This window comes from Gobio gobio (genome assembly GCF_949357685.1).
Source record: "Gobio gobio genome assembly, chromosome: 22".
NCBI lineage: Eukaryota > Metazoa > Chordata > Actinopteri > Cypriniformes > Gobionidae > Gobio > Gobio gobio.
This window is the reverse complement of record NC_137118.1, coordinates 45,440,184-45,467,527: the sequence shown is the minus strand read 5'-3', so window position 1 is coordinate 45,467,527 and position 27,344 is coordinate 45,440,184. Positions and strand designations below refer to the sequence as shown.

The 27,344-nt window shown below is 38.3% G+C and overlaps 1 protein-coding gene across 2 annotated transcripts in view; it reads left to right on the top strand.

Annotated features, from left to right (window-relative positions):
- The window catches only part of LOC307118638 (3',5'-cyclic-AMP phosphodiesterase 4D-like), a 444,553-nt gene that overhangs the window by 43,113 nt on the left and 374,096 nt on the right, over window positions 1–27,344 (top strand). For both annotated transcript variants that reach the window (XM_079804330.1, XM_079804329.1), the window contains exon 2: window positions 17,900–17,985. In XM_079804330.1, the coding sequence (XP_079660456.1) occupies window positions 17,944–17,985 (42 nt within the window). In that variant the 5' untranslated portion in view covers window positions 17,900–17,943. The remainder of the gene's footprint in view (window positions 1–17,899; window positions 17,986–27,344) is intronic.

Below are 27,344 nucleotides of genomic sequence, written 5' to 3'. Positions count from 1 at the left end.
GACAAAAAGGACTGGACTGCTGCTGAGTGGTCCAAAGTTATGTTCTCTGATGAAAGTCAATTTTGCATTTCCTTTGGAAATCAGGGTCCCAGAGTCTGGAGGAAGAGAGGAGAGGCACACAATCCACGTTGCTTGAGGTAGTGATGCACCGATCATGATTTTACATGGCCGATTCCGATACCGATTTTTTTCAAGAAAACTGGCCATTTCCGATTTTCTTTTTTACACAATAAAAGAACAAAAGTATACATGAACAAGATGTTTATTTGGTATTTAACAGGTTAAATTGGCTTTTGGCTAATGCAAACAAGTCCGCAATCTGAAATTAACGGGAAATTGAATTGGAAATTAAAAGGCTGAAAGAAAAGGCAATACAAACAAAGATGTTACTTAAATCAGCATTTGTTTTTAAATTCAGTGTAAAGAAAAAAAGTCTTTACCAGTGAAATTAAATAAAACCAAAGTATATAATTGTTCCAAAATGTTAAATCAAATAATGTTTAGTGCAACGAAAAAAACTAAGATGCTACAGCAGGTGCTTTTTAAATCAAATTAAGTCAATGTAATTTTAAGTTAAAATAAAAATGATCATCCTATATGCTACAAAACTGATAGGATTTCATTTCTAAAGTGCAGCATGTTCTTCTTTAGGCTACAAAAATAAGTATTTCGGCTTTCACAAGTTAGTCTGTTTCGTTCTCATCCGATCCAACACGTGAGAAACTGATCTGAACAAACGCTCACTATCTGCGCTTGTGCAAGGCGGAGAGGTAAACTCGCGCAACTTCAGCTCGCGCAACTTCAGCTCGCGCAACTTCAGCTCGCGCAGGAAAGCGGCTCTTCATTCCCTTCAGCGTATCTCGTCTCTTCCCTCAGTTCTCCAGTTACCGTTTGTAACACACAAGTGACATGTTCGCGAATGATTGCAATATAGGCGTATATGCACGCGGGCGCACTTCCGGAAAAATCGGCAGAAAAATACAAAGAAAACCGGTTCCGGTTTTTAGCCGGTCAACCGGTGCATCCCTAGCTTGAGGTCCAGTGTAAAGTTTCCACAGTCAGTGATGGTTTGGGGTGCCATGTCATCTGCTGGTGTTGGTCCGCTGTGTTTTCTGAGGTCGAAGGTCAACGCAGCCGTAAACCAGGAAGTTTTAGAGCACTTCATGCTTCCTGCTGACCAACTTCCAACAGGACTTGGCACCTGCACACAGTGCCAAAGCACACAGTGCCTGGTTTAAGGACCATGGTATCCCTGTTCTTAATTGGCCAGCAAACTCGCCTGACCTTAACCCCATAGAACATTTTTGGGGTATTGTGAAGAGGAACATGCGCTATGCCAGACCAATGCAGAAGAGCTGAAGGCCACTATCAGAGCAACCTTGGCTCATACTTTTCATGTTCATACTTTTCAGTAGGCCAAGATTTCTAAAAACCCTTTCTTTGTATTGGTCTTAAGTAATATTATAATTTTCTGAGAAACTGAATTTGGGATTTTCCTTAGTTGTCAGTTATAATAATCAAAATTAAAAGAAATAAACATTTGAAATGTATCAGTCTGTGTGCGTAATGAATGAATATAATACATAAGCTTCACTTTTTGAATGGAATTAGTGAAATAAATCAACTTTTTGATATTCTAATTATATAACCAGCACCTGTATAGTAAAGTGTCATTTATTCCTGTGATCAAAGCTGAATTTTGTAAGATGTTTCATGTTTTAGAGAATCTCTGCTCACCAGGCTACATTTATTTGACCCAAAAAATACAGTAAAAACTGAAATATTATTAGAATGTAAATCAGATGTTTTCTATGTGAATATAAAGTAAAGTGTAATTTATTCCTGTGATCAAAGCTGAATTTATCATCATTACTCCAGTCTTCAGTGTCACATGACCCTTCACAAATCATTCTCATATGAGGATTTGATGCTCAACAAACATTTATGATTATTATTAATGATGAAAACAGTTCATATGTTTGTGGAAACCGTCATACTTTATAATTCTCAGGATTCTTTGAGAGTTTAAAAGAGAAGCATTTATTTGAAACCGAAATTTTTTGACATTGTATTTTACTGTCACTTTTGATCAGTTTAATGCATCCTCGCGGAATGAAAGTTTTATACCCCAACCTTTTGAATGATGCATCAAAGAGAAGAACAGATTCCTTATGATGACTCTTGATGATTTATGTGAGACGGTTATAAGGCCTCACAAGGACACCCGTTCCTGTCTCACCGATGTCAGGAAAGGCTTCCAAGTAAAGCTTCCCCTCCGAGAGTCTCGCCGGTGTGCCATAAACCTCCATTCAGACGCTTAATATCCTTCATTATCATTTCTGCCCCCCGGTTCATTTTCCATTTAATATTAGCGCCTGTAGCAGTGAAACTGAATCAGTGCACTCTAATGGTATAAATCCCACAATTATCTGAGGACTTTTGAAGTGATTTAGAGAGTCTTCAGGAGCGCAGGGTTGGTTTAAGGAGCGGTGGGGGATCGTATCCATTTTAGAAATAACCCACGGTGACTCAGGAACCATCAATCTTCTCCGCATGTGTGTCCGTGGAAGAACTTCCCGCTATTGAAAAGCCAAATCTGGGATTACATCACAGGCCTCATTGTGTGACCTTTAATGACCTGTCATGACAGTCGGCGAGGGCTTTTCATGTTTGGTTTTCGTCCATTGTGTGACTGACAGAAAAGCAAAACGCATAATTTCCCCTTTGTATTGAACTTCTGAGTTCAAGAGTCGTTGCACTATAATCTGTAGTTTTTAATAACTGCCTGTCTGTTTACCGAAATGAAAAAAAGCAAAATGTCATAAAATCCCTGGGAAGTTGCGGTTTCATTGTGCTTAATTGAGTTCTCTGTTGTTGTTTAATTATCGTCGTTGTCTCAGATGGCTCATCTAAAATTCATCAGGAGAAATGAACACAACAGAGGTCAGTAGTTGACATAATTTGAGAAGTGTTTGAATATGTTGAGATATCTGAGACTTTAGTGTTTTCTGAGCACACATTAGCCACGTTTACATGCGCACTTTTTTGTCATTCTGATTAAAATCATTCCGATTGAAAGATTCGGTGGACTGTTTACATGAGACGTTATCTAAACCCATCTGGTGTTTACATGTGCTGACTTTCAGTCGGGATCATTTTGTGACATGTGCACAGTTTGTCTGCCACCTCAGATTCGTAACGTTAGTATCGTGGATCAATAGTTCTGTGTTGGTAATTTTTATATTTATTTATTTTTATGTGGCCGGACATGCAGTAGTTTAACCTAATTTATGTCCTATACAATGGCTATTTCAACATCTGTGAATGAAAAGCATTCAAGACGTGTTCAGCATCATTACTAATATTAAACATTGATATTTCAGATGATTAAGGAAAGATACCATAATCACAAAGGTATAAATATTAACAAAAGTAATTAAAGTAGACTGTGGGTAATGTTACCAATTTGAAGCAGTTGTTGAACTTTTTTTTTTATCTAACTTACGAGAAACAGAGAAATGTCAACACATCCTCTCCAGCAGCTTGAATGTTCCCCGTTGAAATGGCAACTCTCAACGGCCACCAGAACTTATACAGTTTTATAAAAGCTATTTATTATTTGTCGTAAAGTGTAAGAATCACCTCAGAAAAATTAATTTATTCTGTCAGGCGCAGTTGAAGCCTAGGACAAACGCTGTTAAGATGAGATGGTGTAGCCAGGCTATGTCTGTGTCATTATTCCAACATCATGTTAATAACATGTAACGAAATAAAAAGTTTAATACCTCAAAAAAAATGACCTTTCCTCTCTTGTCAACATTAGCCTGGTGTGAGCGCGGCGCACGCTCTTCAGTTGAGGAGGCGCGCGCTGTATATCACGTCACCGAAAGACGTGCACTCAAAGTAATCGGATCAGGTCGTTTACATGGTGGAATTTTTCGTTTGATCGGTTCATGAAAAGGTTTATCCCACCCCTCTCAAACCCATTACAATTTCATTCGGTTTGGCCTTTTTTATTCCGATTGAGGTGTTTATATGGAGTATTTTTATTCGGATTGGACTTTTAAACCGATTACAGTGCTCCATGTAAACGCACCTATTGATATCTCTTCTTAACCCTAAAGGAGACGCGTGTAAGATTACGCTTTATTTTTCTCATCAAGAGAAACTTTTGAGAAGCAGGAGCCTTGAAGTAAACATAAAATGGACCAGATTTAATTTAAATCTAAATCTTTCATCTATTAGAGTTTTCTTTCGGCTAACTTAAATTACTCTTGCGTATTTTTCCACCATTCAATCAATGTTATTTTAGTATTTATTTTTATTTTAAATGACCTTTTTTTTTTTTAAATATATATTTTATTTTTCTGTTTGATTTTATTATTTAAATTAAAATAATAAATACGCCTTTTTTCATATGACATATTTTAGTAATCATCCTGTGAAAACAGTTTTGAAATCTGATGTTGCGTTACCATGGAAACAGTACTCAATTCTTCTAGCTGGCTCCTCCCCTAGTGGGCGGTGTCAGGTTTCATATTACAGAATTTATTTCAACTACTTTATAATCTCAACTTTTTCTAATCTTGACAAAATGCATATTGTCGGAAAGGTCAGAGTTCCGTTTCGACAGAAAGGGCAACGGACGGTTACTTGCAAAATATGCTACGTGGTATTAAAATACAGCTGTACAAGCTCCTGACCATCTCCTGTGCCATCTGAAGAGGGGTGTAAGAAAATATCGATACACATGAATATCGCGATATTATGTTTGGCGATACTGTATCGCTTCTCAAAAACATTGTATCGATATTTATATATTTATTTATTTACATCCAAGATTTGTGGCTTTGTGTTCGGTTTAAATCACAGACTGTATAAAACCCAACCGCTAGATGACAGTGTTATCTCAGAACGTAACTGAGAAGCGGAGCAGCCGTAACTTTTTTAATTGAATTGAACTTAAAACAATCTTTACATAAACCCATTATAATAAATGTCATATTTACCCATGGCGTTCCCTGATAGACATAATCTACACAGAAATTGAATAAAGATATCGACACCTTTCTTAACTGCTTTAAATAATAAATAAAATATAGATTAATCATCATTAAAGCTGTTCCCGTTGTTCTGTGATGAACATTAATGACAGACATCATCAGTGCTACTGTCACTTTAAGAACGGCCGCTGACGAACATGATGCAGATCTCACGCGCTGACCGACCGGCGCATCTACTTTTCTCTCAAGTTCATTTAAGGCATTATTTTCCATACAGTACATTAAAGTGCATTAAAAACAAGGCAAAATAGAGCAAGCACTCCCCGCGAGGGAACTGCTCGGCTCGGTACTGAGGGCTTAGTGTTGAGTTTCTTAACTTTTTGCTGACGAAAGCAGAGCCGTGGAGTCGCTTCGCCATACTTTCATTGTTTTGAAGGTGGAGCTGAAATGACGGGAGGGTTTGTGTCGCCCAGATTTGCTTCCCCCGATCTGCATTTTCCCCAGACATACGTTCTTCTCCCACACAAAACAGCATTTAATTCCAAATATGTAAAATTCCGGGAAATTCTGCGTTAACACTAGATTCCGCGTTAATATTCCAATTGCACGATTCCGTCCGCGATTCCGTGATCGTGGAAATTATAGGGCCCTAAATGAGCGGCGGTTGTCGGTCGGGAAAATTAACCAAAATGAGCATCACAAAAAAAATCAATGGAATGTGGGTGACACCCGGTGGCTATTTTTGGTACAGCACCTCAAAATCTTATGGGAACTTATGGGAACCAATTTGTGATATCAACTTCAAATTTGGAACACAGCTTGGTTCTGTTCTATGGCTCAATTCTCAATGGATGAAATCTGTTTTTTTTTTTAAAAACACTAAATATCCTATTTAACTCCACAAATGGTATTAATGTTGACCCCAAACAAAAGTCTCCATTTTATTTGTTATTTTTAGTGTTACGTGTTTAAAAGATGTTTAAAAGGGATGGCGCAACATTTATGTGAGATGTGACTGTTGTGGGGTGCAGGTAGAAAAACACATCCAACAACCTGAATAAATGACATTAAAGTAATTTTATTCCAAGGAAAATAATACTACAAAAATCACCATAATGAAAAGTAACAGAAAACGAAAGAATCAAGAGAGTCGCCCAAATCAATGAAATAATCAAAATAAAACCCAATGATTACTAACCCAACCTCTAATACTAACTAACAAAGAAAAATGTAGAAACAAAACCGAAATCTTCAGCGTATGCGACGCTATAAATAAACGACACTAACTACCAAACAAAATTACAACTGAGGGCGATCTCTCTTTTTAACTAAATAACATTAGAAAAAACTACCTATCTAAATGGAAGTAAATAGACAAACAACTAACACGAAACAAAGAAATCCGACCTCCACTGACGAGTTATTTCACCATGTCTCATACGCGTGTAACGCTCTGATCTCAAACACCTGCCGGCAATACAATTAATTATCGCAAGCACTCTCAAACGTGACGAGTCTAACTCTAACATAGCAACGAACAAACTCCAAGATAGAGTTAACTAGGACAGACTAAGCAAAGGCTTCCCATAACAATTAGGATACTTTGACAGTCACAAATATGACTAATGCTGCGTTCACACCAAACGCGAATAGAGCGTCAGGCGCGAGTGATTTCAATGTTAAGTCAATGGAAAGGCGCGTTGACGCGCGTCTGGAGGTCCCGCGGCGCGGAAGGCGCGTTACGCGCGGCGCGAAGGACGCGAATCCGCTTCATTCGCGCGTCCAGTTGGCGCGAATGGCGCGAATGGCGCGAATGGACTAAGCAAAGGCCTAAGCAAAGCAAAGACTAAGCAAAGACTAAGCAAAGGCTTCCCATAACAATTAGGATACTTTGACAGTCACAAATATGACTAATGCTGCGTTCACACCAAACGCGAATAGAGCGTCAGGCGCGAGTGATTTCAATGTTAAGTCAATGGAAAGGCGCGTTGACGCGCGTCTGGAGGTCCCGCGGCGCGGAAGGCGCGTTACGCGCGGCGCGAAGAACGCGAATCCGCTTCATTCGCGCGTCCAGTTGGCGCAAATGGCGCGAATGGCGCGAATGACGCGAATGGCGCGATACGCGCGTTACACGCGAATGGTGCTTTTGTGCATTCACGCGTTTGAAGCGAATTCGCGTCTGACGCCCGAGTTGAAAAATTTTAACTTTGGCGTCAATTCGCGCCGCGTTAACCAATCAGGAGCCTGCTCGCTGCTGTCACGTGGTAAAGTGACGTGTATGAGAAACCCTGCATAAATTAAAAACAGTACTATTGTGTCACAAAATGTAGTTTTAAGACGTTTTCAGGTGGGAATGTAGTTGTTTAAAGCTCAAATCTGTGGTTTATTTATAAAGAGAGCGCCTATTTAAAAAAAATAATCTTGTGTTTTTGGAGTTGTGAGATCCAGGCGATCACCGGGCAATCACTGCTCATAACCCCGGCGAAGGCAGCCTTTCCTCGGCCAGTCCTTCTGCCGTCTGCCGCTGGCTCTGATGGCCTGTAGTGGTTCGTTTTGTGTAGATCTAACGGCCGAGCTTTGCTCTCATGAATCTATAATTTGTTGTCTGCCAAATCGTTTTGACTGAGGGCAAAGAGAAGTTTAATAACTTTATATTTTAAGGGTATTTAAATATACATGTACTGAAGATGATGTAGGAGTTGCCTGGACCACATTTGTGTGGCTATTAATGCTTAATATATATGTTTAATGAAAATGAAAAGAGGCAGAGTGGTGTTTTATGACATATTTGCCTTGAACGCGCGTCAATTTCGCTTCAAACGCTTGATTTCTATGCGCGTCCAATTCTCTGCAGACGCGCGAATGCATTCAAAATGTTTGCGCGTGAAACTAGACGCGGTAGACGCGATTTTGACGCTCAATTCGCGTTTGGTGTGAACGCAGCATAAGAGTTCGCGCTGATCTGCTCACTGCCCATCCATGGGAAACGAGGCCTCTTATCATGCAGGCACGTCCGCCGATTGGCCGAACATCGCTCATTACATATGACGTAGTGACGTCAGTAATGTTCGTCCGTAGTGAGGATTCCCTAAAGAAATTAACAAAACAGAAAAAAAGTGGAAGAGAAACAAACACCCTCCAAAACATGTTAATGAAAACACATGGAATGTAAATATTATTAATCATTTTTAAATTAACTTTCTTTGCTTTCAGTTTTATTAATTTTAATTGAATTAATTTGTGCTTTTGTTTAATTCATTTAATTAATTTTTTTATTTAATTGTAATGTAGTATGTCTATGTGTGTATATAAATATATATATATATTCACTCACTCAATCTTTCACAAACATGAAACCGCACCAAGCTTTCCACTGTCACATCAGTCTTTCATTTCCTGTAGGTAAATAGGAAAGAGGCTGCAGGAAATCTCGGCTCATTTCGGAGTGTAATTGTCCTGAGCTTCCGTCAGGTGATGAGAACGCCAGCGGAAGAGCTTTGAAATCCCTCTCTAGCTGATGAGGAGACGGTGAAGAGGTTTTTCTGGCTCTGTGTTTTCACAGGCTCGGCAAACATCCATAAAACTCCACAACTCTGGCTCATCGGAAAAAACATGTCTCTTACATTATTGCAAATCTCAGAACACATAGAAATCACTCCGGTTTTCGACACAGGCGGTGCATCAACAACAACTTTTATTCCTTTTTGACTGGAAAATGTAATCATTACAGTGACAGATTGTAGATTAAAGCTGCACTATGTAAAAAAAAATGTCAGTAAAATATCCAAAAACCACTAGGCCAGTGTTATATATATTTTGTTCAGTTGAGAACTTACAAATAGTTGAAACATTTGGGATATTGTAAATCATGAGATGCTATTTTACCTGAGGAACCGGGACGTGTGAGGGCGTGGCCTGTCGATGACATCATATGAACAAGTGTCACAGCAGAGTAACGCCATCCCATCATCAACACACTCAGATGTGTGTAATATGATCAGCAGAGCTGCGTTACCTCATATGATTAAAAAAAATGATTCAGGTCCTTCATAAATGTGACGCATTTAAATTCTGTTCACTTTCCTTAAACATATCTAATTTTGACAACTTAATTGTATGGTGTTCAATCAATAATATATTTAAAACTGAAGTTTACTTAAGTTGTGTTAAAACTACATTAAATATTTTTATTGACATAACTAACAATGGATCTGTAGTTCCCAGCATGCTTTGCAAGGGACTGCATTAGGAGAGTAAATTTGGGGATTAAAGTGCGTTATTTTATGTGTTTTTCTGTAAAGGGAAAGATGTTGTTAGTTTATGTTAGTGTTTAATGTTCAGTTGGACATTTAGAGGAGTTTCTGTAATGTTTTTTAATTGTGTGGTTATGCTGTGCTGATGTCAGGAGTGACACCTCTTATATTTTCATTATATACATCGTATATGATGATGAATGAAACTGCTTATAATTGATTTTCCAATTAAATGTTTTGATTTAAGTTTTACAAGTATAAGAAAGTCCTGTTATAAGCATATAAATATCATTCAAACTGTATTTGACCAACTTTACATTTCATTGTTGTTTGCTTATGTACTTCTTATTATCAAACTACGACCTCTAGCGGACGGAAAAGTTACATAGTGCACCTTTTAATAGATCTATTTGTGTGCTGTGCTTTGCTCAAACCTATGTTATGATCACTAAACTCTTACACAGAGCATAATTTGTAAACTAATACATTTAGACATTTGCAACACTTCAGCTGTTTGGCTTTTCTGATGAAGTGAACTTGCTCAGTAACTCATACACATCGTCCCATGAAACACGAGTCACGATAAAAGCTAAAAGGCATGGTTGCTCCAGTGTTTTTATCTTTCGTTAACACTATCGTTAGCGTGAGAGTAGGCAGCCCTGGGAATAGTAAGAGTAGGAAGCGGTTCTGAATTCATCAGGTCTGTGTGTTTGATGGAAGCTGCTTACACAGGGGCTTCGCTGGTGGGCTGCTTTGGACACATCATGTGTCTTTCTTCTCTCTTTTGTTCAGCCTGTTGTTGATTTGCATGATTTGCTGGCTCAGGTTTGTTGTTGTGAGCAGTTGCAGTTCCTGCAAATCCTGGATTCATCTCAAGCGTAGTCCGAGAGTGGGCGTTCATCTCTTCTGCTCTGACCCCAGCGCTCTGTTTCCAGCTTTCTTGCTGACTTCTTACAAATGCTGGAACCGAATAAGTGTCTGATTTGAAACGCATCATTAACAATCTCTCAAGCACATCACACAAGTAGTGCTTCACACCATAAGAGACTCCAAGAACTGTTAGCATGTTGATTTATGGAAGCATATGCGCAAAATGGTATTCCTGTATAATTAGGGTTGGGTACCGATTCACATTATATCAATCGGTACCAAATTTCGTTACCTGAGAACGCATATTGTGTTTTTTTTTGGCAGTGTTCCCTGCAAAAATTTACATTCCCGGGGCTAAATATCACATAATTGGGGTCGCATCAACCCGCGGACATGAAAAACAGCCCGCGGAAACAGTGTTAAAGTAGCCCAATTTGGCAACACTGATTTTACCGTTTCATTTGAGAAAAACGAACGGCGTCATATCTTAAACACACAGAAACTCAAATTCACGGCAACCCGTCAAATTAAAAGTTCGGCTAACTTGACAAATAAATTACTGAATTTAGATACGCCTCAATATAGTAATAATATTACTAACACTAATTATAAATGATCAATTATCAAACATTATAAATGTTTTTTTTTAATTACAATTTTTCTTCATGTTTTAATTTTAACCATATAAAGCTCAGTTGTGCAGTACTTTGTTTGACAAATGTTTTAAATTTAATTAAAAGATAAATTCAATTAATGTCTTATGTCTTCATTTGATTACCAGAAAATACATAACATAATTTGAGGGAAATCTTTTTTTAGAAATGAAATCAAAAAGAAAAAATAACAATATGGTTGTTTTTATGAATTAAATTAAGTAGCTAGTAGCCTACTATTATTTACTAGTAAATATTACAGTAATCAAACATCACAAACAATGGCAGACAGCGAGCAGGGCAGCTCTGGCATAATGTCAATAACACTTTTATAAATGACTTAAAGGTTCTTTACAGTTATTAATGTAAACATCGCAAAAGTACCTGAAAAAAAGGTACCGTTGGTTACCGGTACCGAATTACCCAACCCTATGTATAATATATTGTCATTTTATGTGTTGCATATGTTTTGCATATTACATTTCAAATTGAATATTGCTACACATATGCTTCCATAAGCCCTATTCGGACGGTGATTGTTTCTCGTGGGGTCGTGTGAACCTACACTGGTCTCACGGTTCGATTACGGTTATCATGACATCGATTCGGTTCAATTCGATAACATCACAATTGACGGTGCACTGCATCCTCATGTATATCATTTTGTCAGTCCGTTATATGAACTGAACCTTTAATTTGACCTGCTCAAAGAAAACGCGCTTCTTGAATGTATCAAACAATCTCAAGTCTGAGCAAAGAAGACAACAGGAGCATTTAGAACAAATAGAAAACACTGAAAGCCACTTCAGGAGGTGATCTGGGCCGCATTACAGTCAAAAATGCATCTGGTTGTTGAAACCACATATGTCAATTTTAGTCCTTGCAACAATGCTGAAAAACTTAACGTGTGAGCGTTGTTATATGAGATGTTATAGCCCGATATGACGGCGCTACTGAAGCACGCATCGCAGACGAGCAGCTGAGTATCTCTTCATCAAGCTAACAAAAACTACCAAAAGTAAAGTTGCAGGTGCTCAACACACAATCATATTCATTAAAAGTAAGAAACTGAATTAGGGCTGCAACTAACGATTATTTTGATAATCGATTAGTAACTAATCGATTATCAAAATAATCGTTAGTTGCAGCCCTAATTCATTTTTTCAATTCAATTCAATTCAATTTTTATCTGATTAATCGATTCATAAAAAAAAAAAAAAAAAAAAAAAAAAAAAAAATACGACCAACTAATCATTAGTTGGTCGTATTTTTTTTTTTTTTTAATGAATCGATTAATCAGATAAAAAGTCCTTTTTTATTGGCAAACACACTATTCCACATCCTACCCAATGCTGTCCTTCAAACACAGACATAGTGAATATATGTACCATTACATAAATTAACCATGGTTTTACAATGATCAAAACAAACAACAACAATAATAATAATACATTAATATATAAATAACAGGGTCATTTTAGTTATTCAATGGTAACCACAAATTAACCATAGTTTTGCTTCAAATCCATAGGTTAACTATATGGTATTTGTGTGGTTATAGAAATGGTTATCAATACTGCATAATTTTCAGGGTATGTTTGTGCTATCATTATGTGCAAAATAGTTACTAAGCAAATCCCTACATTTAAAAATGATATTAAAGAAGAAAAAAAAACACAAACTCAGTGTTAGCAGATAAGATGAATGTTCTGCAGGAACACACACACACACTCTCTATGGACACAGTACCTGTTACTGTCATTTCTTTATCCTGTAGAAACTTCTTACATTTATATTCAATTACACGCTGTTATCCCTTTACAGTTTCTACTCTCATAAAATACTTGAATTACATGTTGACTTTTAAAAATAAATTTAGCGCCTAAAGCAGATATTTCAGCTAAATTAATGTTTTTGCGCTGAATATTAATATAAATGGAAATACTCGCGTGAATTGGTAACATTTACAGATGACGATATAACTGCTGTTCTCTATATAGATCAGTGGATATAACCTGTAAAATTAACGTTTTGCACTGAGGACACAGACGCACACACACATTTGTCAAAGAGCATGTCAGGGTATGTTAAACTCTAATGCTTTCGCTTGAAGCTTAAAGGGTTAATTCAGTGATTAGCATTAAGCTTTGTATCAGTAGAAACCCGGTAGTATTAGGCATGTGCCGGTATCAAATTTTCATGTTGCGGTTAATTGCTGAAGCTTTTATCACGGTATACGGTATTATCACAATATTGAAATAAGTTGCAAAAAAAGTGTTGTCATACTATAAACAGGTTTAATAACTTTCTTGTAACAAAAGAACCAAACATTTAAATACAATAAAGCAATACACAAAAATGTATAAAGTAAACAAATATTTAAAACAGATTGAAGTGCAAAATAATTATAAAGAACAATAGGTATGCTGAAATGTACTTTTACCTAAGATTAATACAAGCTTTAAGTATTTTTCATTGTCAGTTTGTTAATGAAGGAACTAATGTTAAATACTGGAGCCTTATTGTAAAGTGTGTGATTGAACAACAGTCAGAACATATTCAAACAATATCTAGGGCATGTAATTTAGTCCAGATTAAAATATAAAATGCTCAAGTTTGAAAATGAATAGCCTTAAGTCTTTAAGTATTAAGTATTAGGTTATGTGATGAGCATCGGCTCATGCACGGTCTATTTACATCATTGCGCGTTCCTCTTGGTCTATTTACATCATTGCGCGTTCCTCTTGGTCTATTTACATCATTGCGCGTTCCTCTTGGTCTATTTACATCATTGCGCGTTCCTCTTGGTCTATTTACATCATTGCGCGTTCCTCTTGGTCTATTTACATCATTGCGCGTTCCTCTTGGTCTATTTACATCATTGCGCGTTCCTCTTGGTCTATTTACATCATTGCGCGTTCCTCTTGGTCTATTTACATCATTGCGCGTTCCTCTTGGTCTATTTACATCATTGCGCGTTCCTCTTGGTCTATTTACATCATTGCGCGTTCCTCTTGGTCTATTTACATCATTGCGCGTTCCTCTTGGTCTATTTACATCATTGCGCGTTCCTCTTGGTCTAATTACATCATTGCGCGTTCCTCTTGGTCTATTTACATCATTGCGCGTTCCTCTTGGTCTAATTGCATCATTGCGCGTTCCTCTTGGTCTGTTTACATCATTGCGCGTTCCTCTTGGTCTGTTTACATCATTGCGCGTTCCTCTTGGTCTATTTACATCATTGCGCGTTCCTCTTGGTCTATTTACATCATTGCGCGTTCCTCTTGGTCTATTTACATCATTGCGCGTTCCTCTTGGTCTATTTACATCATTGCGCGTTCCTCTTGGTCTATTTACATCATTGCGCGTTCCTCTTGGTCTAATTACATCATTGCGCGTTCCTCTTGGTCTATTTACATCATTGCGCGTTCCTCTTGGTCTAATTGCATCATTGCGCGTTCCTCTTGGTCTATTTACATCATTGCGCGTTCCTCTTGGTCTAATTACATCATTGCGCGTTCCTCTTGGTCTAATTGCATCATTGCGCGTTCCTCTTGGTCTATTTACATCATTGCGCGTTCCTCTTGGTCTAATTACATCATTGCGCGTTCCTCTTGGTCTAATTACATCATTGCGCGTTCCTCTTGGTCTAATTGCATCATTGCGCGTTCCTCTTGGTCTATTTACATCATTGCGCGTTCCTCTTGGTCTAATTACATCATTGCGCGTTCCTCTTGGTCTATTTACATCATTGCGCGTTCCTCTTGGTCTATTTACATCATTGCGCGTTCCTCTTGGTCTATTTACATCATTGCGCGTTCCTCTTGGTCTAATTACATCATTGCGCGTTCCTCTTGGTCTATTTACATCATTGCGCGTTCCTCTTGGTCTATTTACATCATTGCGCGTTCCTCTTGGTCTAATTACATCATTGCGCGTTCCTCTTGGTCTATTTACATCATTGCGCGTTCCTCTTGGTCTATTTACATCATTGCGCGTTCCTCTTGGTCTATTTACATCATTGCGCGTTCCTCTTGGTCTATTTACATCATTGCGCGTTCCTCTTGGTCTATTTACATCATTGCGCGTTCCTCTTGGTCTATTTACATCATTGCGCGTTCCTCTTGGTCTATTTACATCATTGCGCGTTCCTCTTGGTCTATTTACATCATTGCGCGTTCCTCTTGGTCTATTTACATCATTGCGCGTTCCTCTTGGTCTATTTACATCATTGCGCGTTCCTCTTGGTCTATTTACATCATTGCGCGTTCCTCTTGGTCTATTTACATCATTGCGCGTTCCTCTTGGTCTATTTACATCATTGCGCGTTCCTCTTGGTCTATTTACATCATTGCGCGTTCCTCTTGGTCTATTTACATCATTGCGTGTTCCTCTTGGTCTATTTACATCATTGCGCATTCCTCTTGGTCTATTTACATCATTGCGTGTTCCTCTTGGTCTATTTACATCATTGCGCATTCCTCTTGGTCTATTTACATCATTGCGCTTTCCTCTTGGTCTATTTACATCATTGCGCGTTCCTCTTGGTCTAATTACATCATTGCGCGTTCCTCTTGGTCTATTTACATCATTGCGCGTTCCTCTTGGTCTATTTACATCATTGCGCGTTCCTCTTGGTCTAATTACATCATTGCGCGTTCCTCTTGGTCTATTTACATCATTGCGCGTTCCTCTTGGTCTATTTACATCATTGCGCGTTCCTCTTGGTCTATTTACATCATTGCGCGTTCCTCTTGGTCTATTTACATCATTGCGCGTTCCTCTTGGTCTGTTTACATCATTGCGCGTTCCTCTTGGTCTATTTACATCATTGCGCGTTCCTCTTGGTCTATTTACATCATTGCGCGTTCCTCTTGGTCTATTTACATCATTGCGCGTTCCTCTTGGTCTATTTACATCATTGCGCGTTCCTCTTGGTCTATTTACATCATTGCGCGTTCCTCTTGGTCTGTTTACATCATTGCGCGTTCCTCTTGGTCTATTTACATCATTGCGCGTTCCTCTTGGTCTATTTACATCATTGCGCGTTCCTCTTGGTCTGTTTACATCATTGCGCGTTCCTCTTGGTCTGTTTACATCATTGCGCGTTCCTCTTGGTCTATTTACATCATTGCGCGTTCCTCTTGGTCTATTTACATCATTGCGCGTTCCTCTTGGTCTAATTACATCATTGCGCGTTCCTCTTGGTCTATTTACATCATTGCGCGTTCCTCTTGGTCTATTTACATCATTGCGCGTTCCTCTTGGTCTATTTACATCATTGCGCGTTCCTCTTAAAATGACGTGTTGTTCATTTTAAACAGTTGATGGGTAAAGTATTCTTAAAATTCATTTAAAAAATCAGAATAATTCGTAGTAAATAATGAAGTGCCCACAATAACAATATTGAGCATGTTCATTATTGCGGTATATCGTATTACCGTTTACCGGCACATGTCTAGGTAGTATATTCAAATTATGGTACTTTCCCCCCTCATATCCCCCTGAGACGAGAGAATTATGCATTTTATTTCTGGAAAAAATCCTCAGATGACGTCATTTTGCGTCATTTTTCGGATTTTTTGGCCAGAGGTTAGAGACTACAGCCAGTAGAAGCTATTTCTGCATGTTTTTTTAACCCGCCTGCAGGGGAGGGATCTCACTCACAGAATGTAAATGCGCACGGCCGCTCGGATCGGGCATTCATAACGGAGCGGCGCGGAGCAAAGTTTATCTACTGTTTCACGAGTTCACACTTACAAATCAGTCAAATAGATTAACCTCCTGGGACCCAGAAAAAAATGTTTTGAATTTAGTATTTTTTCATGTCATTTACATTGTTTAGAGCATAAGAAACAGATGGAAAAAAAAAATATTTAAATAATATGTTATGATATGTCCTCTGTAGTTGACACCAGGACTGAATTGTTTAAAAAATAAAATTACATGAAATTGAATGTATAGGCAAAAACTATGGGATTTATTTTTAATTCACCAATCAATTTTTTAGGTTTCAGGATTATTTTTAAACAAACTTTGTTTAAAGATGATTCTGAGCTATGTTATGAAAGATGTAACGAAATGCATTGATATACCATCTTACTTTATGAAATATGTGGGTAAACTGGCCATACTTGGATTTTCCCATTCGATACAATGTATCTATACACTGCATCTAATTTGCATATTAATGTGTTCTTGGTGCAGCATGTAATGAAAAAAGAAGTGTAATAATGGGAGTAATAATTGGCGACATTTTCATAATATCTAATATTTCATAGGAATATTGATATCTAATTTCTTTCCCTATTCACTGGTTATGTCTCCAAAATGCCTGATAATCATGATTTAAGTCCTCACTACAGTGGACATTTATGAAATCAATGCCTGTTTTGTAACAGAAAGTCATATTTTGATTAGAAACCACAAAACATTTTCCTGAGATGTTGATTTATAACAAACAATTTGAAAATGTAATCCGATTTAAATTATAATACAAAAATATGATCATATTTCCATAAGAGTGCTAAACATTAATGTAAGCCGTACTGTGTCCTGAACTACGTTAATAAAACATCATTCAACATTTTGGGGTCTGTAAGATGTTTCATGTTTTAGAGAATCTCTGCTCACCAGGCTACATTTATTTGACCCGAAAAATGCAGTAAAAACAGTGAAATATTATTATAATATAAAGTGATTGTTTTCTATGTGAATATATAGTAAAGTGTAATTTATTCCTGTGATCAAAGCTGAATTTATCATCATTACTCCAGTCTTCAGTGTCACATGATCCTTCACTAATCATTCTCATATGAGGATCTGATGCTCAACAAACATTTATGATTATTATCAATGTTGAAAACGCATTGAATTTAACCATAATGTGATTGGCTACCATTTTATGCTTTCTGTTCACACTTACAATGGGTGAAATCAGCTTTATTTATACATTTGTCTTATGCATTTGTTTATTCATGCAATAATTTATGAGATGAATTGTTGATACATTTATATATTTTGTAAAGGTGCCTAAAGTGTTGGCTAGATGGACCCATTATCCATACGTCTGGTCTATTTTGACCGATTGACCAGCTTTATTCTTGTTTTTCTCTTTTAGCTTTTTGACTGTGTGAGGAATCGCGTGCTGTAGCATCTGCCAGGATGAAGAAGATCGATTGCATGGCGACAGACTCCCCGGGGACTGTGAGTGTATTTAAGTACATAAAATAAATTCCCTGAATGGGAATCTCGGGAATGTGTTGAAGCAATTTTATGATGTTCCTCTAATTTGTCATTGAGAGAAGTGTTCTTAGAGTATGTTCATGTTTTCTTTTCTTTTTATAATTGCAATCATGCTCTGCCTCGGAGGTTTGATGACTCATTCTGGGAGCTCTCAGTGAGCCATGTAATATTCAAGAGTTTGTGAGGAAAAATGAAGTTTGCCCAATAAATGCTGTTGAAATGCACCTCTGATATGAACAACAGCACCAGAAGCAATTACACTACCTCATTTAAAGTCCAAATCAAATCAAATGGGCCCTGTTTACTTTCATAATACATGTTTCTTGTATTATTGGGAATAATTCATCAGTGCACGTCATTCCCAAAAGAGTTTGTCTATCAAATGATTTACAATAAATGCCTGATGGATAAAATCTAAATCAAATCCGGTCATATACTCAGAAACACATTTGCTTACTCAGTGTTTTTGTTGCTGAAATATCTAAACATTCTTAAATAAAGATGCATTTACTTGAGAAGTACTGTTAAGTCTTGCTTTATGAAAGTATCATAATTCCCCCTTCGCCGCAAGTTTGATTGACAGGCGATCTGACCAATCACGTCGCCGAATCTGCCGTTTTGTCCGACAAAGCAGTCAGGAGAGTTAGGAGATGAACGTCGGTGGACTTGAACTTGGAAAAACGGTGTGTACTGACGTCTAATTGACTAACCCAGCAATTGGGTTGTTTTAACCAAGCGGTTGGGTTAAATGTTTGCTTAAAACAACCCAATTGCTGGGTTAAAACAACCCAATTGCTGGGTTAAAACAACCCAATTGCTGGGTCAGTCCATTTTCAAACCAACTTGGGTTATTTTTAACCCAGCATTTTTTAGAGTGTATTAATAAACAGCCAATATCCTTGTAATATGCATACTAATGAGCAAACCAAAATGCTGGGTTGTTTTAACCCAATTTTTGGTCAAATACGGACAAATCCAACTGTTGGGTTAAAAATGTAATTTAAAAATGTAACCCAATGGCTGGGTTTGTCCATATTTGATCCAAATTTGGGTTGAAACAACCCAGCATTTTATTACTGCTTATTAATAGTTTGTTTTAAGTTTAGGTAGGATTAAAGGATGTAGAATATGGTCATAGGGCATTAATAAGGCAGTATTAAGGGCATATTATTAGGCATAATGCATTAATATGTGCCTTATAAGTATGAATAAACAGCCAATATCCTAGTAATATGCATACTAATGAGCAACACAAAATGCTGGGTTGTTTTAACCCAATTTTTGGTCAAATACGGACAAATCCAACCGTTGGGTTAAAAATGTAATTTAAAAATTCAACCCAATGATTGGGTTTGTCCATATTTAACCCAAATTTGGGCGTGAAATCCTCGCTCAGCACCTCGTATGCTCATGGCGTTCTAAAAACGCGGCGCTCCCATTGAAAACCATTGAATACGCCAGCCAGCCGCGTGAAAAAACACTTTGGTGGACACACGACCTTAGGCTTAAAACTTCCACATCTGGTACTAAAGAGATTGTTCCCTCACAAATCATTTACTCACCATCAAGTTTTTCCAGTATGAGTTTTTTTATTCTGTTGAACACAAAAGAAGATATTTTGAAGTATATGGGTAACCAAACAGTTGATGGGCCACATTGACCAATCACGTCGCCGAATCTGCCGTTTTGTCAGGAGAGTTAGTAGATGAACGTCGGTGGACTTGAACTTGAAAAAAGGTGTGTACTGACATCTTTCTGCGGTTGAAACAACATTTCTTTTAGTGTTCATTCATGTTTATTTCATGCTTATCAATGAACTAAGGAAGAGATGATCGGTTCACGAGCAGCTTTAACTGAGGCGCTACAGCCATCAGCACACATTAAAGAGACACAAAACGCTATTTATTGTTTAAATTTCTCAAAAAAATTGCCATTTCAAAGTTGAGACTTTGTTTCATATCAAAAGTAACTTGCTCTGTCCTGTGTCTCGGCGTGTTGTCAGTGTCCTCTTTGCCCCGCAATGTGTTTTCTCTACGTGAGAACGTGTGTGTGTGTGTGTGTGTGAGCGCCATGGCTTCTCGGACATAGCAACAGTAACTAACGGGGGCGGGTCTTTGCGAACGGTCAATTGTGCGAGTTTACTCTTAAAACGAGAGAAACAAATCTGCCAATGGGGTCAGAAAGATAAACCTATTTTAAAGGGAAATCAGCAGATATATTTGATTGTTATCAGCAAAAACACTCCTAATTTTGATACTTTTGAGACTTTTTAGATTAGAAAACAAAGACGAGTTTCAAGTTTGTTTTATTTATATAGCACAGCAGACCAAAGTGCTGAGCAAAACACAGGGCAGACCACACATTCATGACAGAAGCACACAATGAATGGAAAGCCAAGGGAAAAAATAGGTTGTAAGAGATGATTTATAGACCGTTAAAGACTGTGTCCACAGCCTAGGGCCGGCAATACTAGCAACAGCTCCATCTCCTCTGTGCTTTAATCGTGATCTGGGGACAGAGAGAAGTCTCTTATCACCGGACCTCAGATTTCGTGTGGGATTGTAAAGATGTCCAACCTTTTTGAGAGAGAGGGCTACCTCAAGGGACAAAACAATAGAGGGCTACTTGTTTGTTATACTCAACAATATTTAATTTATTATACATATAACATGGTGGTGCTTTTTTTCTTTTACTTTACTTTTAATCATTACCATCATATGCGAAAAAATAAAATATCTTGATATCCTGCTTCAGTTTTACAAGCATTTTAAATAATGTTTTAAAAATATATATTGAAATATGTACAATTTTCTCTAGAAATGTCTTAGACTGTCAATGAAGGGACAGAAATCTTTCAGATTTCATTAAAAATATCTTAATTTGTGTTCCCAATATGGATGAAAAGTCAGTCAAATTTTATTTAACCACTAAAGCAGAGTCCAGAAAAATTAAAACTGAATAAACTATACATTTAAAAAAAAAATAAAACTGATTTCAAAGGCCCCTAAATTGAAATGTTCTTCCTCAGGATTTTAGTTTTTCAGTACAAAGTCAAAACATCCTTAGATCAAGATACATTTTAATGACATGCAAAATGAAACTAAATATTGTTTTCTGAGAAATTGAACAAAATTAAGTGAGTTTGTGCTCAAAACAAGAACAAATATCTGCCATTGGGCATGAAAATGACTTGCATTTGAATTAAGTTGATTTTTATGAACACATTGGCAGATATTTGTTCTTGTTTTAATCATAAATTAACTTTCACATGATTTTTTATCTAAAACTTTTAAGCTATTTTTTTGTAAAATGAATTAAGTTATGGAGATCTGTTGGAAATTGTATTTTCAGACTTTGAAGTGTCACTAATACAGCTCATTGTGTGCTTAGACATTTACATTTAGAGAACATATTGACGTGTTGTTCCCTTCAATTTATTCCTTAAATTCTCTAAAAGGTCTTAAATTTACTTTCATAAAACCTGCAGAAACCATGTCTAAGGATTTCTCAGAGAGAGAGGATTTGATATTAGAGAGAATCAAGAGCTAATCACTGCATTTATTTGTTTTTTCAAATTTGATTGTTCTGATCTCAAAAACAGCCAAGTTTTCATGGGGCCAAAGACTATAAACTCAGTTCTTGATTCATTCAGAAATAAGACACTTTGAGTGAACCACGTTTTCACTTCATCTAGGCATGCAAAAAGAGATTTCAGAGCTGCATGTTTATTTATAGTGCATTTCAGAGGTAAGTAAATGTGGGTATCATCTGCATAGCAGTGAAATGATACACCATGCTTTCTGAAAATAGAGCCCAGAGGAAGAAAATACAAGCTAGACACTGCTAGAAGTGAAGTTGAGCAGGTGACGAAGAGAAATTACCCAATCTAACGGAGAAACTTCGTTAAATATGATTTACACCAACTGAGGACTGTTCCCTGGATGCCCACATAACATTGTAGTCGGGATAGGAGAATGTTATGATCAACTGTATCAACAGCCGAGGGTAGGGCTAACAGTATTAGCAGTATTATAGTCACCAGAAAAACATGTTACAACAGCACAAACTTATGACTCACATATTCACATACAGATATAGCCTTAGTGCCAGCCGAACTTAGCCCCGCCCACAACATTTGAGGTTCGTGAAGATCGGAGCAACTATGCTGGAACCAGAGCGGACCAATCATATTGTCAGGGCGGGCTTTAGACGATGATGGACAGATGATCAACAGTAACGTAATCATCCACGTCAACAAAGAGCGCTTGGGTTGAATTTGTTTACACCAGCAAAGATCGTCTAAAATCCGAAATCGCCCCCCTATACCCTCAAATAGGGCATTATTTGAAGGGACAACCATTTGTAATTTTGGGTTTATGGGGATTTTTGACCATTCTTCTAGAAGCGCATTAGTGATGTTGGACGAGAAGGCCTGGCTCTCAGTCTCCGCTCTAATTCATCCCAAAGCTGTTCTATCGGGTTGAGGTCAGGACTCAAGTTCCTCCACACCAAACTCGCTCATCCATGTCTTTATGGAGACGCTTTGTGCACTGGTGCATGCTGGGACAGGAAGGGGCCGTCCACAAACTGTTCCCACCAAGTTGGGAGCATGAAATTGTCCAAAATGTCTTGGTGAAGCATTAAAGGGACAGTTCACCCAAAAATGAAAATTCTGTCATTTACTCGCCCTCAAGTTGTTCCAAACCTGTATGAGTTTCTTTGTTCTGCTGAACACAAAAGAAGATATTTTGAAGACTGTTTGTTTGTAACACCGCAGATAGAGCAACCATTGACTACCATAGTATTTTTTTCCCTACTTGGGTAGTCAATGGTTGCTCTCTCTGCGGTGTTACAAACATTCTTCAAAATATTTTATTTTGTGTTCAGCTGAACAAAGAAACTCATACAGGTTTGGAACAACTTGAGGGTGAGTAAATGATGACAGAATTTTCATTTTTGGGTGAATTATCCCTTTAAGAGTTCCTTTCACTGGAACTAAGGGGCCAAGCCCAACCCCTGAAAAACAACCCCACCCCATAATCCCCCCTCCACCAAACTTTACTCTCGGCACAATGCAGTCAGGCAAGTCCCGTTCTCCTGGCGACCGCCAAACTCAGAGTCGTCCATGGGATTGTCAGACAGAGAAGCGTGATTGGTCACTCAGAGAACACGTCTCCACTGCTCTTGAGTCCAGTGGTGACACGATTTACCCCACTGCATCCCACGCTTTGCATTGCACTTGGTGATGTAAGGCTTGGATGAGCTGCTCGGCCATGGAAACCCATTCCATGAAGCTCTACACACTGTTCTTGAGCTCATCTGAAGGACACAGAAGTTTGGAGGTCTATTGACTCTGCAGAAAGTTGGCGACTTCTGTGACCCTCAGCATGCGCTGACCCTGCTCTTTGTGGCTGAGTTGCTGTTGTTCCCAATCGCTTCCACTTTGTTTTAACACCACTAACAATCGAGCGTGGAATATTTAGTAGTGATGAAGGACTTTACACACACACACACACACACACACACACACACACACACACACACACACACACACACACACACACACACACACACACACACACACACACACACACACACACACACACACACTCCTGAGAGCGGCCCATTCTCTCACTAATGTGTGTAGAAGCGTCTCCTAGAGCTTGAGTTACACACCTGTGGCCATGAAGAGATTGAACACCTGAGCTCAGTGATTTGGAGGGGCGGCCCAATACTTTTGGCAAAATTGTGTAATTCACAGTCACAATTGTCAGCACAAATGGTCCTTTGCTAAACGCAGCGCTGTGTTTTGAAGGTGTTCTAGTCTGCCATGTGATTAGTGACTGAAGTGTGTGTCACCATCGGAGAGCTTTAACGTGACAGAGAGGTGCGAGATCAACAGACCTGCCACATTCTCACTGCCCACGTCACTTTCTGCATCGCCAGGCTGCATCAACGTCAAGCCTGACCAGCGGTGCAGCTGCAAATGCTTTCTAATGCCTTTAAATGAGGGCACACAGCACCACGAGCAAAGACGAGCGCACACCGCCTTTAAGTGCTTCTATAATTACGTGTCCAAATGGCATCTCAGAGCGATGGTGCTTAGAGTCAAGGTGGAGGGTGACTTCCGGTGGAAAGGAAAAATCACTTGTCTCAGTTGTTCCTTCTAGACAGCAAAAAGAGAAACGATGTAAGTCCTCCGGTAATCTCACATGTGGTGAACATCAAGTGTTTAATGTTGTTTAAATGTCTATGTGGTGTTTTTAATGCTTTAAGACAAACCATGTGCAAATTCATAAGTCAGTTCTGAGGATTTTTTTTTTTCCTTAAAACTGCAGTGAAAAAAAGACTCAAAAACGTGGTTTGAAATCGCCGGTGTTCATTACATCACAAACTACCTTGTAACCAATCACAGCAAGGTGTGGGCGGGCTTTAGCATCTCATTAACATTAAACAGGGGAGTCTCAAGAGAACATGGTCTAGTCAAAGGCTAATCATATTAATTACCGTTATGTGTCCGACGTTATAGAGCGTGATACATAAAACGCAATATCATTATGATATATCGACTTGTAGATGAGCCTGTAGAGTTACATTCAAGCTATTTTTAGGCATGAATAAATTTTTTCACTTGAAAAAACATTATGTAATTTTGGTGATCAAAGATGAGTTTTAAGCGATCAAATTACTGACTACAGGGGGACTTTAAATTATGATCTGAAAATATGAACATTTCTTATCAAATTCTTCCAAGACCAATTTATTTTTATAGCTCTATCACGGTCTCATTTGTGTTTATCAGGGTTATTATCTTAACTAAAACCAAAATGTCGAAATAAAATAAGCAATACATGAAATGTTATTTTATTTCAGCTGTTTGCTAAGGCAACATTTTGTTCAAATAACTAAAAACTAAATAAACTAAAACTTTCATTTGTTAACTACATTAGACAACTAAGACTGAACAAAACTTCTATAGCGTTTATTAATCTTAATGCTGATTTCAACATTAACAAATACAATTTGATTAAAAAAGTATTAGTACATGTTAGTTAATGCACTGTGAACTAACAGGAGCATTTTTATTAACTAACATTAACAAAGATTAATAAATGTTGTACAAATATATTGCTCATAGTTAGTTAATACATGAACTAATATTAACACATAGTGTAGTATTACCATTATAATTATATAGACATGTTAAAAAATTACTTAAAGTATCTAGTAAGGTTACTAGGGTCTTCAAGTGGTGGCTATGTGGTTGTTAGGATGTTTTAAGTTGTTGCTCCTTCAAAACTTGCAGCCAGTTGTAGTTTTGCAGTTGCAAGAGTGTTCTGTTTGTTTCTAGGCCATTCTGAGTGGTTGTTAGGTTGTTCTGGGTGGTTGCTAGGTGGTTTTTGGGGTGTTCAAGTGGTTGCTAGGGTGTTTTAGGTGGATGTCCCTGCAAAACTTGCAGCCAGTTGTAGTTTTGCAGTTGCAAGAGTGTTCTGTTTGTTTCTAGGCCATTCTGAGTGGTTGTTAGGTTGTTCTGGGTGGTTGCTAGGTGGTTGTTGGGGTGTTCAAGTGGTTGCTAGGGTGTTTTAGGTGGATGTCCCTGCAAAACTTGCAGCCAGTTGTAGTTTTGCAGTTGCAAGAGTGTTCTGTTTGTTTCTAGGCCATTCTGAGTGGATGTTAGGTTGTTCTGGGTGGTTGCTAGGTGGTTGTTGGGGTGTTCAAGTGGTTGCTAGGGTGTTTTAGGTGGATGTCCCTGCAAAACTTGCAGCCAGTTGTAGTTTTGCAGTTGCAAGAGTGTTCTGTTTGTTTCTAGGCCATTTTGAGTGGTTGCTAGGTTGTTTTGGGTGGTTGCTAGGTGGTTGTTGGGGTGTTCAAGTGGTTGCTAGGGTGTTTTAGGTGGATGTCCCTGCAAAACTTGCAGCCAGTTGTAGTTTTGCAGTTGCAAGAGTGTTCTGTTTGTTTCTAGGCCATTCTGAGTGGATGTTAGGTTGTTCTGGGTGGTTGCTAGGTGGTTGTTGGGGTGTTCAAGTGGTTGCTAGGGTGTTTTAGGTGGATGTCCCTGCAAAACTTGCAGCCAGTTGTAGTTTTGCAGTTGCAAGAGTGTTCTGTTTGTTTCTAGGCCATTTTGAGTGGTTGCTAGGTTGTTTTGGGTGGTTGCTAGGTGGTTACAAGGGTGTTCAAGTGGTTGCTAGGGTGTTTTAGGTGGATGTCCCTGCAAAACTTGCAGCCAGTTGTAGTTTTGCAGTTGCAAGAGTGTTCTGTTTGTTTCTAGGCCATTTTGAGTGGTTGCTAGGTTGTTCTGGGTGGTTGCTAGGTGGTTGTTGGGGTGTTCAAGTGGTTGCTAGGGTGTTTTAGGTGGATGTCCCTGCAAAACTTGCAGCCAGTTGTAGTTTTGCAGTTGCAAGAGTGTTCTGTTTGTTTCTAGGCCATTTTGAGTGGTTGCTAGGTTGTTTTGGGTGGTTGCTAGGTGGTTACAAGGGTGTTCAAGTGGTTGCTAGGGTGTTTTAGGTGGTTGCCCCTGCAAACCTTGCAGCCAATTGTAGCGTTGCAGTTGCAGTTGTTTGTTTCTAGGCCATTCTGAGTGGTTGTTAGGGTGTTCTGGGTGGTTACTAGGGTGTTCAAGTGGTTGCTAGGTGGTCGTTGGGGTGGTCTGGATAGTTGCTAGGTATAGGTATTAAAAAATTACTAAAAGGAAAATGAAAACTGAATTTTGATCTAATTGAATTAAATGATTACCTAAATAATAACCTTAAAGCAATGATGCTAAAATAAGACTGGTGTGTATTTATATTCCTTAAAAGGGATGTTGGAAGAAACACCGGAGCTACAGTTGATATTTAAATAAAACTTAATGGAGAAGTCCATTGAGACTCCTGAGCTTTGAAAAAGCAACCTTTGAGCAATAAAAGCCAGAAGAATAGGTTCTCACGAGCCTTAATGGCTTTCTGTCTGTTTTTCATTTGTTCATTCTGTATCTTTAATGTCTGGTACATTGAATCACCTGAAGCGCAGCAGCAATGAATGCTCCTGTTTTACTTAATCAGCTCGCTAGTAGCTTTGCCAGCATCGGTGCGCTGTGATTGGCTGATTCTTCTAAAGGGCACAACCGTTTTTTCCTTTCAGGCCGTGGTTGACAACATGCCCTTTTGACAAAAGCTGGGTTATTCAGAGGTTTGCGTCTATACGTACACAGGCATGTCATGCAGCATCTGTCTGTCAGATAGACGTCACACACACACACACACACACACACACACACACACACACACACACACACACACACACACACACACACACACACACACACACACACACACACACAC